The 17,897-nt window shown below is 39.8% G+C and overlaps 2 protein-coding genes across 2 annotated transcripts in view; one reads left to right on the top strand and one right to left on the bottom strand.

The window, feature by feature from the left end:
* The window catches only part of DCC (DCC netrin 1 receptor), a gene marked incomplete at both ends in the record, with an annotated part of 938,651 nt that overhangs the window by 133,308 nt on the left and 787,446 nt on the right, over positions 1-17,897 (bottom strand). Inside the window, 2 exons of the mRNA XM_079784846.1 lie at positions 8,399-8,509; positions 17,646-17,787. Coding sequence (XP_079640972.1) covers positions 8,399-8,509; positions 17,646-17,787 — 253 coding nt within the window. The remainder of the gene's footprint in view (positions 1-8,398; positions 8,510-17,645; positions 17,788-17,897) is intronic.
* ZNF397 (zinc finger protein 397) overlaps positions 1-17,897 on the top strand; it is a 687,602-nt gene that overhangs the window by 641,797 nt on the left and 27,908 nt on the right. The gene's annotated exons all lie outside the window — the stretch shown is intronic.

Genomic DNA, 17,897 nt, shown 5'->3' with positions numbered 1-17,897 from the left:
CTTCTGGCAACTGTATTAATTTCCCATTGCTGCCATACCTTGTGGTTTAAACGAAGAGAGAGAACTCATGGATATGGACAACAGTGTGGAGATAGGCGGGGGGGGGGGGGGGGGGGGGGGGGACCCGGGGGGGGGGAGGGGTGAGTGCAGGTGGAAGAAGAGGGCATAGAGGGGATAAATGGTGATGGAAATAATAAAAGAAAATAAATAAAACACTGCACATTTGTGATGCTGCATTCCGGAAGTCATAACTCCAGGATCAATCTCACTCAGGGAGCAAACTCAAGGTGTCAGCAGGCCACGCTCCTCCTTGAGGCTTCAGAGGTGATGCTTCCTTGGCTCTTTCAGCTTTTTCTAGAGATTGCCTACCTTCCTTGGCTCCTGGCTCCACATTTCCAAGCTCTGCTTCTCTTGTCACATCCCTTTCTGTCACTCTGATCTCCCGCCTCCCTCTTATAAGGACCCTTGTGAGTCCATCGGGCCCACCTGGACAACACAGGATAATCCCCAAGATCCTTAGCTTAATCACATCTGCCAAATCTCTATTGTCATGTGAAGGAATATTTTAAAGGACATGCACATTTTGGAAGCCATTATTCAGCCTACCATGACTCACAATATTTTCCTTTCCTTCCCCTTCCCCTTCTCTTCCTTCCCCTTCCTTTCCTTCCCCTTCCCCTTCCTTCCTTCCCTCTCCCTCTCCTCTCCTCTCCTCTCCTCTCCTCTCCTCTCCTCTCCTCTCCTCTCCTCTCCTCTCCTCTCCTCTCCTCTCCTCTCCTCTCCTCTCCTCTCCTCCTCCCCTCCCCTCCCCTCCCCTCCCCTTCCCTCCTCTCCTCTCCTCTCCTCTCCTCTCCTCTCCTCTCCTCTCCTCTCCTCTCCTCTCCTTTCCTTTCCTACCTCCCTTCTTTCTCTTCCCCTTTTCCTTCCTCTCTCCCTCTTCCCTCCCTTCCTCTCTCCCTCTTTCCCTCCCTCCCTCCCTTCTTTCCTTTTTTCTTTCTATTCTTCAATTTTTCCCCAAGTAGTCAAAGCTTATTTTTCTCATTTCTCATTCTTCTGCCAAGAGATATTCCATTTTTCAGAGTCCACTTTTTGAATGAGTTTGACAGTTTTATTATGTAGTGTTCCTTCTTTCTGGGTGGTCTCATCATCTTCGATTTTATCAGTGCTGTGGAAATAGCTTTATGCATTTCTTCTCGCTTTTTAAAACGAATGAATTTGTGACAATCCCATTTCACTCAACAATTACCTGATCAGGCTAGTAGGGCTGGAAATTAGAGACTGCTCCCAGGTTCACCATTTTTGCTACATTCCATTTGTGTTTTCAGGAGTCTCTGCAATGCAAATTCTTGCTAGCCAATCTCCTCCATTTCAGGGTAGAAGTTTAATTTTTAAACTACTTTATGACAGATGTGCATAGCAGTTTCTATCTGCTCACTTCAAAATTAGAAAGGGGGGTCAACACAGAGGTTTCCCCCAGCTTAATTTCCTAGAACAGTGATTTGAACCTTTTTCATCTTATGGCACACATAAACTAGTTATTAAATTCTGTGACACACCAAAAGATATATTTTTTGCCAACATGCCAAAAAGTAGGTATAATTTTGATGAATTCACACTGGACATCTATTGTTGTATTGGCTGTTGTCACTTATTTATTCGACAACCTAAGGGAAAAGAAGTCAGTGGTCCTGACTAAGTAGTCAGGTATTGCATGTTGTAAGGTCTTGCCGCACACTGGTGAAAAATCGCTGTCCTACAGGGCACTTTGTTCAACTTCATCACAAATCCTCTCATACCTTTCGTTATGCAAGACATTTACATAAGAACTTTGGGGAATTCTAACAATGTTGCCTTTTTTAAGCTGAAGTTTTGAGGCACAAATTAAATATTTTACAACTTCCCAGCTGTTAGTTATTGCAAACATGGTTTCAGGCAAACCTGAACAAACAGTGAGGTTTGTTCTATAATCACTTTAACAAAACATCCTAATTAGAGGGCGATCCATGAGGAATAGGGGTATTTCTCTAAGTTACTGTTGATCGTCAACCGCTTAAGCCAAGCAGAGAATGCAGGAGGAAGTCCGGAAGCCACAGGAGACAGAACTGCTTTCTGCTCTCTGCCCCAACTACTGTGTCTGTGCAGCTGATTGCAGGGCTCAGAGTTACCACCTAAGGAGGAGATCACCCCATTGGGGTTCACCAAGAGACTCCAAAGCCGTGGGGGAAAGTAATGCAGCCCAAGGCACCTAGAGAGGGGCTAACACTGCAGTTCCCTTCCAATGCAGATTTTTTTGGCTACAGCAATGTCTTCCATTTCTGTTGGTTTTCAATCCCTTCTCCATATCCACAATTTATAAAAAATCAAGCAAGTTTAATATCAAAATTTCTGACTTTGGAATGTTTAGAATTCAAAGTTTTCTAACATTAGCCATGAAAGATTTGGTAGAACTCATTTATATCTTATTTTATGGTTTAAACATATACATGGATAAGTTTAGATGGGAAGAGGTAAATATTTTTTAAAAATCTCCTTAATATCCTATATAATAAAAGCGTAATATGCAAATTGACTGAACGGCCAAATAGCGGAATGACCATCTGAACGACCATCCGGAAGACCATCTGGGACCACGCTATGAGACTCACTGGCACCAGGCCAGCCAAGGTGGGTGCAATGCGATTGGTTGGAGGCCTGGCCATCGCCCCCTGATCGCGCCACAGAGGGAGGCCCAGGCCACTGACCAGTGAGCTGCAGCGGGTGGGTCGGGCCTCCCTCTGCAAGAGAAGCCCGGGTCCCGGGTGCCAGAGGGAAGCCGGTGCTGGCAGCCCAGGGAAGGAAGGCCTACTCTTGCACGAATTTCATGCATTGGGCCTCTAGTTCATATATATTTTGCAAGCCATCAGGCTGATTTTTCCTTTGGAGCTACTAGTGACCAACTCTGAAGTTGTACACTTGTCCAGATATATTAATTCCCATCAAGATTCACACTTTATAGTATTTGAATAACACAGATATAAAAGTTACAAAAATAGGATGGAGGATGAGAAATTTAAATCATTTTAGGGGACTATCTCAGTGCAAAGAGGCCACGCTTCAATAAATTGAGAAGGCCTTAGGACCAATATGTCTGGTCCTCTTAATTTATTACAGCAAGCAAATCATTGCTTTACAAAATACATGAAACACCTCTCACCCTAGCTGGTTTGGCTCAGTGGATAGAGCATCGGCCTGCAGACTAAAGGGTTCCAGGTTCGATTCTGGCCAAGGGCACATGCCCGGGTTGCGGGCTCGATCCCTCCCAGTAGGGAGTGTGCAGGAGGCAGCCAATCAATGATTCTCTCTCATGATTGATGTTTCTGTCTCCCCCCTTTTCCTCTCTGAAATCAATAAAAAAATATATTAAAAAAAAGAAACACCTCTCTCCCACAATCATATGGTTAAATGCAATGAAATGGCTATTAGTTTCCATTTTGTTTTGAAGGTGAACAATCTCAAAGCATAATTCATAACAGTACTATGTACAAGAAGTATCAACTCTACTCACTGTCTTCTATTAATTTTTATTTACCTTTTTGTGATGGTACCTTGTGGGCAAGGTCAGGATTGCCTAACCCAGTGGTTGGCAAACTGCGGCTCGCGAGCCACATGCGGCTCTTTGGCCCCTTGAGTGTGGCTCTTCCACAAAATACCATGTGCGGGCGCGCACGTACAGTGCGATTAAAACTTCGTGGCCTATGAGCAGAAGTCGGTTTTCGGCTCTCAAAAGAAATTTCAATCGTTGTGCTGTTGATGTTTGGCTCTGTAGACTAATGAGTTTGCCGACCACTGGCCTAAGCAATTATCATCCATATAGCAAAGTGGAAGAATGAGAAAAGAGACAATATTCGAAATGTGTTAAGCTTATTGACTGGTAAATGAGTAACATTAGAAAGAATGAGGATGCATTTTGAACCAATGTTGGCAGAAGTAATTTTCCTAAAGGCATTCTTTTAGAAGAATATCTCCTATGCTGCCTCACACACCTTCCCTGTATACCTAGTCAACCCCTTTCCCTGAAGTTTCTAGCTCGTTATTTGTCTTCATGAAGTCTTTGCAACCAGTGCAGCCATGACCTGTTTATCCCTCAAGAGAGCTGCTCCCATCTCTTTCATGTCTGTACCCACCCCCAAATTGGCACACTTGAGGTTCTTAATTATATTTAATAATAACTGCATCACCACTAAAATGAAGAAAAGGTAAGGAGGTATGCTGCATTCATAAGTAGGAAATTATGAAGCCATGGGCTTGGAAATGTTCCAGCGAATCCAATTAAGCAGCATTGATTAGGACTCCATTCATGGGCCCAGCATAGAGATTCTTCATCTAAATAGATATGTGAATTGGATTATGGCAAGATTGCATGGACATGAAAAGCATGCAGGGAAATAAAAGCTTTGTGCCATCCTGAGAGCGGTGACACTACACTTTAGTTTCATGGCGGTTGTGAGTCATTCGAGTGAGGGGAAGGAGCACATGAGTCACGTGGAGAGCCCCATCCCGCCTGGGTGTTTTATGGGACCTGCAGCACCTCTGCCCATTTATCTCCACTTCTTCTGGTAAGAGATACAGTCTCTGGGTTTGGGTAAATGATATGACCTCATTTCTTAGAATACTTTGCCTTGAATCACTGTCTCCCATTGTCCCAGGGACAGATCCAGAGCATTCGTGGAGGCTCTGCTCTGATAATCTGCACTGGACATTCACTCACAACCCGGGTCTGGAGTCTCAGCTCCCCAGTTACTTATAAACTTTAAAAGTTAAATAGAAAAATAAGGTATCTGTATAGCATATCCTGTCTTTTTATTCTTTAGAGAAAACCAATCACATCCTCAGGACTTCAGGCCCAGCTATCTTGTCCTCCTTGCCATACTTCTACCACTAACTGGACTCCAGTATCAGGATGTGGTTTCTTTCTGGTCCTTCTGCCTGAAGGGCTCTTGTCTGACGTAAACATAAGGCTGCCTCCCTCACTGCCTTAAGGTCTGTGCATATATTTTACCTAATCAAAGAGATCTTCTCAACCCCCTACGGTCAAACAGTAGTTCCTAACCATTTGCTATTCACTGTACCATGCTTTGTTTTTCTTTAGAGCATTTATCACTATTTCTATCTCAATAAAATATATAAACATTGAGAGTAGGGACCTTATTTATTGCTTCACACCCTATACCTAAAATATTGCCTATTTATATATAGGCCTTCAAGAAGAAACACCTGTTAAATAAATACATAAATTAATATTCACTAACCTACTAGCAAAGGGTATGAGCTTTTTGAATTGCCACTGTGTCCTCTACAACTTCTCAATTTATATTACCTACGACAAGTTAAAGAATGAGTCTATAAATGGTAAAAGCTATGTCTCAAGTAAAACAGAAAATAAGGTATTTGTATAGCTTAAATAACATCTTCTAGGATTCAAGTTATTTCCCCACAAAGTATAATATTACCTCTAGGGTTGTCCCAACTAGGTTGGCCCAAGTTTGCCTACTTCTAATACATTGTCTTTGTTTGTTTCTGCCAGAGTGATCTCAAAATGCACATATAATTAAGTCACTATTTTAAAAAGCCCATTAATGACTTGCTTAGGCTAAAGCATATTATTGCTTTAATGATATTCCTAGGACAGAGTTCAAACTCCTTAATTGACTCTTGTCAGATTTAGAACCCGAGTATCTTACAAACCTCATCATATGTCATCTCTGTGTTTTAGTCTTGATGGCTTTTTCCCCCAGGCCCCCAGCAGTTCCATTGTCTGTCTTGACTTTATTCCTCCATTTACCTTGCCCTCTCTTCTTCCTCCCTCAATTTCTAATGCACGCTTTGGCGCAGCTAATTCCTGTTCATTCTTCAAGTCTCGGTTTAAATGCAAATCTTGATTATGTTTGTCTATTTGCCTATTAATCTATCTCTCTATCCATCATCCTACCTAATAAAATGGCAATATGCAAATTACCATCACTCCGCTATGCCCACGATTGGGCCGTTGGGAGGCTGGGGGCAGGACTCTGGGTGGCTGATTGGGCTGGCGGGGGGCGAGGACCCCGTTCCTCCTGCTGGTCCCAATGGCCGGCGCTGCGGGAGGACCCATGGGGCCGGTGGAAGGCACCGGTGGCAGAACTCGGGATGGCTGACTGAGTGGCTGCCTGCACCAGTTTTCCACCAGCACCAGTTTTCCTCTGGCCACCCGCCGATCGATCGGAGTGCCTCCCGGCCACCCCAAGTTCCTCCACCGGCGGCGCTGGAGGAACTCGGGGTGGCCGATCACGCTGGTGGGAGGCGCTCCAATCAGCGGGTGGCCAGAGGAAACGGCACTGGAGGAACTCGGGGTGGCCAATCGCGCTGGTGGGAGGCGCTCCGATTGGCGGGTGGCCAGAGGAAACGGCGCTGGATGAACTCGGGGTGGCCGATCGCGCTGGCGGGAGGCTCTCCGATTGGCGGGTGGCCAGAGGAAAACTGGTGCTGGCGGAAAACTGGTGCCAGCAGCCAGGTGAAGGAAGGTCTTTTGCACGAAACTTCGTGCAACGGGCTTCTAGTATGTTAATAAGAGGGACACAGCCAATATTCAACTGGCTTTGAACTAAAAAGTAGCAATTTCCTATTACTTCACCACGAATGTTTGTCTTTCTTTTTATACTCTAAGATCCACAGCAAAAGATCATGTCTTCCTTATTTATTATTCTATCCTCAGAGCTAAACACAGTGCCTAAAGCTTAGTACATTTTCTTTCAATATTCTTTGAATGAATGTGCTGTCCCGTGTCAGTGATTATGGTACCATTATTGTGGAAAAAGCATTTGTTTATTATTTTAGTGCTGTCATAATTACTTTGTAAAATCTAATCAGTGACTATATTAAAATCATGAATGAGGGTAGATTCTTTAGAAAGAGAAAAAGGGAAAGGTCAAAGAGGAGAAAAATGAGAAGGAAGAGTTTGAGAAAGAGAAAGGGAGGATAGACTTGAGAAAGGGTGATGGAAGAAGAACCAGAACAAGAATAAAAATGAGAAGGGAAGGAGGAAGAGAGAAAGAGGGCAGACAAGGGAAAGAATATAGAACTAATAGGTCTAATAGTAATTTCACTGTCAGTTATTTAGCAAGTTGTCTTGTGTCATCATATTTTCAATACACATGTATTTCTTCTTATTTTTTTTAATCCTTGTCTGAGGATATGTTTTTATTAATTTGAGAGAGAGAGAGGAATTGAGAAAGAGAGAAACATCAATGTGAGAGAGAAACATCCATATGTGCTCCCACTGGGAATCGAACTCTCAACCGTTTGGTCTAAGGGGTGATGTTCCAACCAACTGAGCCAATAGGCTAGGACCACATGTATTCATTCTTTTAGCCATTTTTTTCTTGGTCCCAGTTTTGATCACCTAGCTTTAAGTTTACAGATCACAATTTCTTTTTTCAAGTATCACTCATTTGCATGAATTTCTACCTCTTTCACTTGTAAGTTGTAATCTCTATAGTATATTTTTGTTTTATTATTTAGATGTTTTTTTCTGTTGTTTTCATTCCTTTCTCTTGATTTTTATTTTCTTATTTAGCTATATGATATTTTTATTTCATAAAATATTTCTCATCTTCTAATTTTGAAAAATTTGCTTATATTTAATTTAGTGTTTGATTTTTTAAAAATATATTTTATTGATTTTTCACAGAGAGGAAGGGAGAGGGATAGAGAGCCAGAAACATCGATGAGAGAGAGACATCGACCAGCTGCCTCCTGCACATCCCTCACCGGGAGATGTGCCTGCAACCAATGTACATGCCCTTGACCGGAATCGAACCTGGGACCTTCCAGTCCGCAGACCGACGCTCTATCCATTGAGCCAAACCGGTTTCGGCTAGTGTTTGATTTTTATATGAATCACAATAACTATCATATCAAGAAAGTAAAGTAGATTGTCCTTTATATAAAAATTAAGTGTCAAATATTAATAACCATAACATAAACAAAAAATATAAATTTCTGTTTTGCCTAAGCATCATAAAACAGCAAAAAAAACTATGCAAAGTAATTATATTTCATGATAATTATCAGAAATTGTAGCAGTTCCTGTGACAAAAATGTTTAAGGTCAACTATTCAAAATAAATATAAAAAAGGTAACTTCAAATTATCTTTAAAAAAGGAACATATTATGAGGATATACTTAATGCATAATTAATTTATATTTACATGGCATTGTTGAAGACTATACTCATTAAAGGTTTTTGATTTTGCATCTAAAGATATAGAAAAAATAAATATCCCCCATGATGGAGTTCATTAACTTTTTAAAAGAGAGTCTTTGAAGCTGAAGTAGAAGGAAGATAGAAGTCAGAGTGATAATGACTGAGGAAAGGTCTTACCATCTAGATCATTCTCTGGGGTCTCCACTGTGTACCAGTTGGAAGCTGGTCCCGTGCCATTGACTGTCATGGCTGACACTTGAAAACTGTACTGACTTCCTTTCTCCAGACCTAGGAAAGAGTTTTCCACAAAGAAAAAACAATACTGAGTAACTATTTCTAGCCGAGTTTCAAAACTTTTAGTTAAATTTTAACAACTGTAGACATGCTTTATGTTGTTTGTGATGGTTGAGGTAATTATTGTTATTTTGGCCAAAAGGTCAGACATATTATAGCAAGAACTCAAATTATTTTTCATATATTCTTATTTTTTTGGTCCAGTTTATAAAAATGTATCCCTGAAAATAGCCTGAGGGTAGATGCAGAATATAAAATATGAACGATGAAGAAATAATCAGAAATAGCAAGGATCATTTTTCCTCACAGTCCAGAAGAGGCCTGCCTATAAATCAAAAACCATCAATCTAAAAATTTATGTCTTCATCATCCATTCAAGGTCAGTGATTATGTTTTATTTGGGCAAAGCAAAAATAATACAAAGCTACTGCACTTCAGCAAAAAATATTAGGGCTTTCGTCTCCCAAAACCATCACAAGGCATACTTTGTTTTGCATTGCTTCCATAACAGAGCATGACACAAGTCTATCTCTATGATAATTTGTACATATAATATTGTATACTGCAGGCTAATTTTAGAGTACAGGTAGATGAGAGAGCCTGTGGATCATTAGTGTGATATGTGTTAATTTTTTATGTAAATAATTTTCCTTTTAGCTGAATCGCTAGTAGCTCATTAACACAACAAATTACTGTAAAACAGATGACACCTGTCAAAGGAACATGTGACTTTTTTGAGATGTTGAGGACTCAGTTGAAATTGACAAGTCCTTAAATCTCAAGGTGTTGAACAACCCTGATAAAGGTAAAAATGTAATCCTTCTTTGCTTTTTTTTTTCATTAATCAAAAATGGCACACACATTTAGTGCCCAGGAAAATTAATAAAGAAAATAAACTACTGTGGAAATGAGGCTTATATCATGTACAACATTATGCATTTGCAGATTTTTGCATTGGAGAATGAACAAATGTTAGTATTAAGGGGAATTATAACTTACTACTCAGAGGAGATAGTGTTTTAAGTGATGATAGAATGGACTTCTGAATGCCAAGGGACAGTTACCATCAATAAATAGTACCATTAGAGAAGACAACTTGATTAACTCACCCACACAAAGGAATCTATAACACAAAATATCCTATTAAGGACTTCTGATTTTATAAAATAGACTGAAGCTCAATGAAGACATGGCCTGAGAATGGTGTTGGTACTGTTGTTTTTGTTATTATTGGTATTTTAACTGTATGTCCACAGAGCCCACCACAGTGCCTGACACATGAAAGGCACACACATAAAACAACTATTGAAAGATCCATTAACACACAAAGAAAATCTATCATAATAAAAGGCTAATATGCAAATGGTCATCATGCCCTCATGCGTAACGACCGATCAGCAAGAGGCTGCATCCCAGCCTGGCGCCGGCCGGGGATGTGACTGATGCTGACTGACACTGTGTTCCCGCCTGGCAGGGCTTGACGGGGGACCTGAGGCCCCGACCCCCCCACCCCCCAGCGGGACCTGAGGCTGTGCCCCCCCACCTGGTGGGGCTTGACGGGGGTAGGGCCAGCCGGGTCTGGGTCTCACACAATGGGATGGGGCCGGGTCTTGGTCTAGCATGATTTTGAGGCATGCGCAGGTGGGCGGGGACTTGATTCTGGGTCATGCAGCATGCCCCAGACTCTGACAGGAGGAAGGTTTTCATATACATTTTACTAATTTTCTTTCATCTCTGACACTTCTATTATAGAGAAAGGGCAAATAGCAATATTAAAATATTTCCTCTAATTCCCTTTTAATGTGCACGGATTTCGTGCACCGGGCCACTAGTATAATGCTAAAATACACTATCCAACATCATCAGGAAGGTGGCAAACACACACTTTTAACATAAGATCTTTGTCATGCCTCAAGTAGGCTCACTGCTCACCATGTTTTGTCCTTTGGTTATCTGCTATTTGTTAATATTTGATACCTTCTTAATGAGATTTAAGTGCACAATACAGTATTGTTGACTCTAGGCACTATGGTGTAACACAGATCTCTACAACTGACACAGCTTGCATAATTGTCACTTTATACCCAATGAACAACTTCTCATGTACTCTCTCCCTTGTCCCTGGCATTCTATACTCTGCTTCTATGTGTTTGACACTTTATACCTCCTGTAAGTAGAATCGTGCAGTATTTGTCCTGTGACTGACTGGTTTCACTTAGCATGTCTTCCATGTTGTCGCAAATACCACACTAAAACACTCCTCTGCTTGTCAGTGGACATTTGGGTTATTTCTTCATCTCGGCTATTGTGAATAATGCTGCAGTGAACCTGGACGTGCAAGTATCCTTTCCAGATAGCCATTTCAGTTCCTTTGGATGTATTCCCAGATGTGGGGTTGCTGGGTCATTGGCAGTTCTACTTTTAATTGGCAGTTCTATTTTTAATATTTTGAGGAACCTTTCTACTGTTTCCAGCATAGTTTTTGCTTTCAAAGTTAATGTTTAAAATATTTTAATATAAATAATACTTTACAGATTCATATAACAGCCAGTCACTAAGGGAACTCTAGACAAGAACATGGTATAGTGCAGGCTGCAGATAACCAGGAGTCAGGACACCTGTGATTTAGTTGGGATCATCAGTTGAGCTAGGAAACAGATGTTAGCAATGTCAGGCTTTGGGCCTCTGCTACCTTTTCAGTAAAACAAGGGGTATAGGTGAGATGAATGGTATAGTTCCTGCTTTGGTTAGTTCAGTCTCCAATCTCAATGTGTGTGTATGTGTGTGCGTGCGCACCTGCATGTGTGTTACTCAGCTGCTTCTAACTATAATTTAATTCTAAAAAAAATGTATGGTGCAGGTAGCAATTCTTTTCTTAGCTGTAACAAAATTTCACTGTTGAAAGCTGATTGCCTTCTGCCTATTTCTATCTCCAACAATACTAAGTGCCTTCAAGCTTTGTAATTCTTTTGTTCTATTTCTCATTTCTTAGAGCTTATGGCAAGAGACGGTATATTATTCAAACAATATGATCCCCCTTTATTCTCCTAATGTTAACCTTGTTATAAAATGTCTATGCTATTGTTTTAGTTTTTCAGCCCTTGAAATATCAATGTGTGTTTATCATTGTTTATTCTATCTCGGCCATGAAACACAAGAAAACTGCTGAACTCAATCCCAAACAAGCTTTGCTGAAGAGCTCTCAAAAATTCAAAAGAGCACTTTAAAACATAGTTGACAGGGCTTCCACAATAAACTGATCATTGTGGTTTAAAATCCTTGTTATAACTCAGAATTACTTTGTTATTGCAGATGTCTCATTATCCTAGCAAAACACACACACAACAACAACAACACACACCTGTATCACACATAGAGGATTGTACAAAAGAAGTGTTTGTGTGTCTATACCTGAATATATATTTATATCGTCCAATGAAACATTCTGGCATTTCCAATTTTCTAACAGCCAATTCAATATATCCATGTGTCTTACAGGTATTGAAAACATGGGGTCAAATCCTGTACATTTTAAAGTGTTATAGATCTCCATAGAAAATCAATTCCTCTGCTTACTAGAAAGTGCATAAGTTACTAAATGCATCCTGGGGAAAGGGGAAAACCACAGCCAATCTCCCAGTGTCAGTTCCGTGCTGACTTCTCCACGCTTTGCAGCATCGAAGATATGTCCACAACATCTAGAAATTCCCACAACATCTATGTGGGAAGCCACTCCACATAGCAGAGGAAGGGAAGGCCGATGTTTTGTAAAACTTGTTTTTCATGTTTTTAGGGCAGAAGGCTATTTTCTGGCTCTCTTTTATTTCTTTGCTTCAAATTAATACTGGCACTTGTGCGGCCTTTGTGCAATAAACATCAGTTACAGTTTTAAATATAACTGCTCAGGTTATGTTTGCGTTTTATAGGTGTCGACATGAAGAAAGAACAGTATGAATGAAGCCTTCAGATTTGGAGTCGAGAGTCCTCCAAAGCTATGCAGGTGAGAGCAAGCACTTGTGAGCCAGTCCAACAACAAGTTGAGCGATTTCTTCGCGATAAGCTGGAATGATATTAAACCAGCGTGGTGGTGGGTTATGTCATGTTGATTTGAAGCTCTGATTGCCACACACATTTTAGATGAATAAAAAATGTGGGAGTAAATTATTTATTTTTGAATAAACCAAGTTTATGAGAGGATACAATTCAAAATAATTGTCCTTGAGAGAAAAATAATAGGAGGTGTCTCCGGAGAGTAGAATAGTGTCCCCCTGAACGTTAGAATGTGACCTTCCTTGAACATAGGGCCCCTGCAGAGATAATAAGTTCAAGATTTCAAGATGACTCTCTCTCTGTCCCTCTCCCTTTCTCTCTCTAAAAATTAATAACAACATATATATTTTTAAAAAGCCTTGGCTGGTGAGGCCCAGTTGGTTGAGTGTCATCCCAGACATCTCAAGGTCACTGGTTCAATTCCTATTCAGGGTACATACGCAGGTTGCAGGTTTGATCCCAGTTGGGGGTATACAGGAGGCAACTGATAAATGTATCTCTCTCCCTCTTCCTTCCTCTCTCTCTAAAAATCAATAAAAATATTTAAAATATTTCAAGATGAAATCACCCCATAAGGTGGGGTATATACCATGACTGGTGTCCTTATGAGAGGAGAGGGCATGGAGACACACAGAGGAAGGTCTGCAGACATGGAGGCAAATATGTGAGCAATGCATCTATAAGCCAAAGAATGGCAAGGATGGCCAGCAACCACTGGAGGTTAGGAGAGAAACGAGGGATGGATGCTCTCTCATAGTCTCCAAAGAGAACCAACCCTGCTGAGGCATTGATTTTTAACTTCTCACTTCCTCAACTGAAAGAAAAAAAAAAATCTGTTGTTTTAAGCCAACACGTTTGTGGTAATTTATGTCAGCCCTGGGACTAATATAGGGTCTTTGGTAGTGAAAAGGCTTATGCTTGCTGTTCTCTATATAATCATTTTTAAAAAATGATTAGCCATGGTAAATTGTGCTGCTATGAACATAGGGGTGCATATATCCTTTCTGATTGGAGTTTCTAGTTTCTTGGGATATATTCCTAGAAGTGGGATCACTGGGTCAAATGGGAGTTTCATTTTTAGTTTTTTGAGGAAACTCCATACTGTTCTCCACAGTGGCTGCACCAGTCTGCATTCCCACCAGCAATGCACGAGGGTTCCTTTTTCTCCGCATGCTCGCCAGCTCTTGTCGTTTGTTGATCTGTTGATGATAGCCATTCTGACAGGTGTGAGATGGTACCTCATTGTCATTTTGATTTGCATCTCTTGGATAATTAGTGACTTTGAGCATGTTTTCATGTGTCTCTTGGCCTTCCTTCTGTCTTCTTTCGAAAAGATTCTATTTAGGTCCATTGCCCATTTTTTTATTGGATCATTTATCTTCCTTTTATTAAATTGTATAAGTTGCCTGTAGATGTTGGAGATTAAACCTTTATCAGTGATAACATTTGCAAATATGTTCTCCCATACAGTGGGCTTTCTTGTTTTGTTGATGGTTTCTTTTGCTGTACAGAAGCTTTTTATGTTTATGTAGTCCCATTTGTTTATTTTCTCTTTAGTTTTCATTGTCCTAGGAGCTGTATTGGTCAAGCTATTGCTTTGGCATATGTCTGAGATTTTGCTGCCTGTGGATTCCTCTAATATTTTTATGGTTTCCCATCTTATGTTTAAGTCCTACATGCCCATAAGCAGATGAGTGGATTAAAAAACTGGTACATCTACATAATGGAATACTACGCTGCGGTAAAAAAAGGAGGAATTCTTACCATTTGCAATAGCATGGATGAAACTGGAGAGCATTATGCTAAACAAAATAGGCCAGTCAGAGAAAGATAAATATCACATGATCTCATTCATTTGTGGAATATAATGAACAACATAAACTGATGTACTAAAAAAGATCCAGAGACAGAAACGCATCGATCAGACCATCAAACCTCAAAGGGAAGGTAGGGGAGGGCAGGGTTAAGGGGGAGAGATCAACCAAAGGACTTGCATGCATGCATATAAGCCTAACCAATGGACACAGACACCAGGGGGGTGAGGGCATGAGTGGGGGGCGGGAGGGGGGGCAATGGGGGGATAAGAACACATATGTAACACCTTAATCAATAAAGAAAATAAAGAATAACAAATAAAAAATGATTATACCTTCTGTAGAAAGAAAATCCTATAAGTTTGTCTATTTAGGAAGTCCGAATCTTGATTTGATATTACTGCGTTTAATGTGATACTTTCCATTTGCCAAAAACATTGCACAAATACTAAAAACGTCACAGCAGCAAGTTCTTTTGGCCACGTGGCTACTGTTCCACACTTACTTTCTGGGCCCACTCACTTCTTAGCTGTGCAGTGGGACTACAGTTAGCTGTACTGGGAGGAAATCTTCAATTTTTGTAACCAAAAGTTGCAATATGACACTAGATAGAGTCTTGACTTTTTTTTTACACTTTACATATGCAATTAAAAATACATATTTTATTGTTATAAAAGTTAGCAGCAATCACTATTATTATTTGGTATATATTCTAAATGTTTTCCAATGATTTCATTTTTTTTTTGGTTTATAAATATGGGCTTATATACTAATCCTGATTGAAAACGAACTAGTGATATAATATTTTTTAAGTACTTAATATATAACTTAGTATTTTTATATTACTTCATTTTCAATAGATGTACAATACTCTATGATATGATTATGTCTGAAATTTCTAGCTAACTGTCTACAATTGGATATTTAGGATCTTTTTTATTATTTGGTATTAAAGTAACAGTGCAAAGAGTTAATCATTCTTAGAGTAAAAAACTTGGCCAAAAATAAGGTTGTTGAATTGGAACAAACTGTTAGAAGTTGGAAACCTAAAATTTATTCTTAAACACACACACACACACACACACACACACACACACACACACACGTACATATATACATCTGTATATAACATATGCACATTGCTTCTAGAAATATTCTAGAAATTTTATGTCCCACAAGGAGTATATGAATGTTCATATTTCTCTCATATGCTTTCCAGAAAAGGGTATCATCATTCATTTTTACCTTTATGTTTTTAATCAAAGAAAAATGCTAACTCGTTTTTGTTTTAATTTATATTTCTCTACTAATAAGATTGAACATTTCATCATGCTTATTCGGCATTTGTAGTTCTGTAAATTAAATATCCAATCCTTAGTTTTTCTATTGGAATGCTCATAATTTAATTAATTACTTTATAAAAAGAAGTTTATTTTTTTGAATTCAATCTTTTTCATTTGAGAAAGAAAAGCATTGATTAAAAAAAGTGTCAGGGCTTCAAGTTCCCATATCTATTAAAATATAAGGCTTCCATTTATGTTAGTCTTCTGGAATTATACTAAAAAATTTACAGCAAGATTTTAAAATGTTGGTGATTTCTTCCAGAGGATACTACACGTTCTATTAAACATAATAAAGAACACATCTACCTCACTTCAACTTCAATTCTTTTTACCTTCTCTGATCATGTCATCAGAGAAAAGGCATAGGATCTTGGCCTTCCCTAGGCTCTTTAAAGGTACAGTAGAGTGCCATGACTTCCACTTAGAACCAACAATACCTGCCTGGGAGACTTCGTCCAGATATAAGGCAAACAATACACTTTTTGGCAATCTACCTTGGAAGCTCTCATTATTATGCTAAAATGTTATAGGCATTAAAGCCAAACCTACTGAGGGGGAAAAACAGATTTCTATCAAGTTTCAGACTGTAGGCTGAATATGATCTTGTGTGTATGTGTGTGTGTGTGTGTGTGTGTATGCGCGCTCATGTGGGTTGTGTACCTGTACTATGATTGCAAGTGGAAATTTATTGATTACTTATCACAGAAAAAGGAATAAATAAAGGGTTACTTTCTTCTCATCTGCAGTAATAGTTTACATATGCATTAGCTGTAAGTTATGGGTTTTAGTGTGTATATTGTCCTAGACACAGTTTCTGTGCCATCTCAGATTGGCTCAACTTCACTCACCAATCCTTGATTTGCTTTGCTTCTCAAGCCACTAGCCAAAATTTATGCTCTTCTTAGGGTTATCAGGCCCTGAGTATTGCTGCTACACTAGACCCATCCACCCTCACATAGGTGCTGATTGACAAGGAGAATTCCATGTTTGCACACTCCCTGGAGCTCTGGCATCCCAGGGAGCTGTGTGCAGGTCCAAAATCCAATCTGTCAGTGGATTTTGATGAGAGGAAAGAGAGAAACTGCTCACACTTGCTACCCAGCCATTGACTGTGAGACTCAGAGTCTCACAAGAGACACCATATGAGGCCAAGCAAGCTCTGGATTTGTCCTAAACTTGTGGCCAGCTCAATACTATGCCTCCATGATCTGATTTCCCTTCTCCCCTGGCTCCCTTCCCTTGTCCCTTCGCTTTTGTTTTCCTGGGCTTGCACCCCCAAAGGCCTTATTTTTGAAAGCCTGCCTCAGCCTCTGTGTTCTAGGAAAGAAACTAGACTGGCATTGTATTATAATAGTTAAAGTAAATATATAATTATTAATTTTATTTTAAAAATCCTCTAACTACTACATGAAAACTGGGTCCAGTTTTCATAGAGAAGTTTGACCTATCAAGAGTTCTACCAATATTGTTATAAAAGTGAATTTACCTTGGTATCTATGAAATGTAGGACAATCTATCTGTTTATTCCCCAAGCTACCCTTCTTTCCATTTTCCAACACCATTACCACCCAGGAGATTGAGGGAAGCAAGACCAACGTGGCTTAAACTTGGAACCATTTAGTTATTAGCTAAAAATTTAGAAGTTATTTGGCAACAGGTGCTAGATTAAATCAGCAATGCTGAGAAACTAATATAGATTTAAAAATATATGATGCACTTATTAAGATGATGATCCAGAAATAAAATACATAGTGAAAACATCATAGAAAATATCAAGTTCAAAATACAGAGGTTATTCTTGTTCAGACTAACAAATGTCACCTGCCAGGAAAAAAAAATGTTCCCTTGAAGTGAGAATATATTTTATTCCCAAAGCATTTAATTCATCAAAAACTTGTAAGACCACACAGTGCGAACACTGACCTGTGAACAGGTACCAGAGGTTGTTTGGCTCCAATGTTTCCATCTCACCCCTGCGGGTTGTCTTCCTGTGTCGAATTTTATAGCCGGTAATAAATCCATTTTGTGTTCCGGATGGAGGAGGCAGCCAGCTCACTTTGATACTCTGTAAAAGAACAGATGCAAATTCAAACAGAGAAAGGACGGACAACAGAGCAGGGTCAAAGAAATGACCCGAACTAAGTATAAAGCAGAGAGGCAAGAAGTGCTGGGGGT

This window comes from Cnephaeus nilssonii (genome assembly GCF_951640355.1).
Source record: "Cnephaeus nilssonii genome assembly, chromosome: 11".
Classification (NCBI taxonomy): Eukaryota; Metazoa; Chordata; class Mammalia; order Chiroptera; family Vespertilionidae; genus Cnephaeus; species Cnephaeus nilssonii.
Note: the sequence above shows the minus strand (reverse complement) of the source record. Positions and strands in the feature narration are given on the sequence as shown.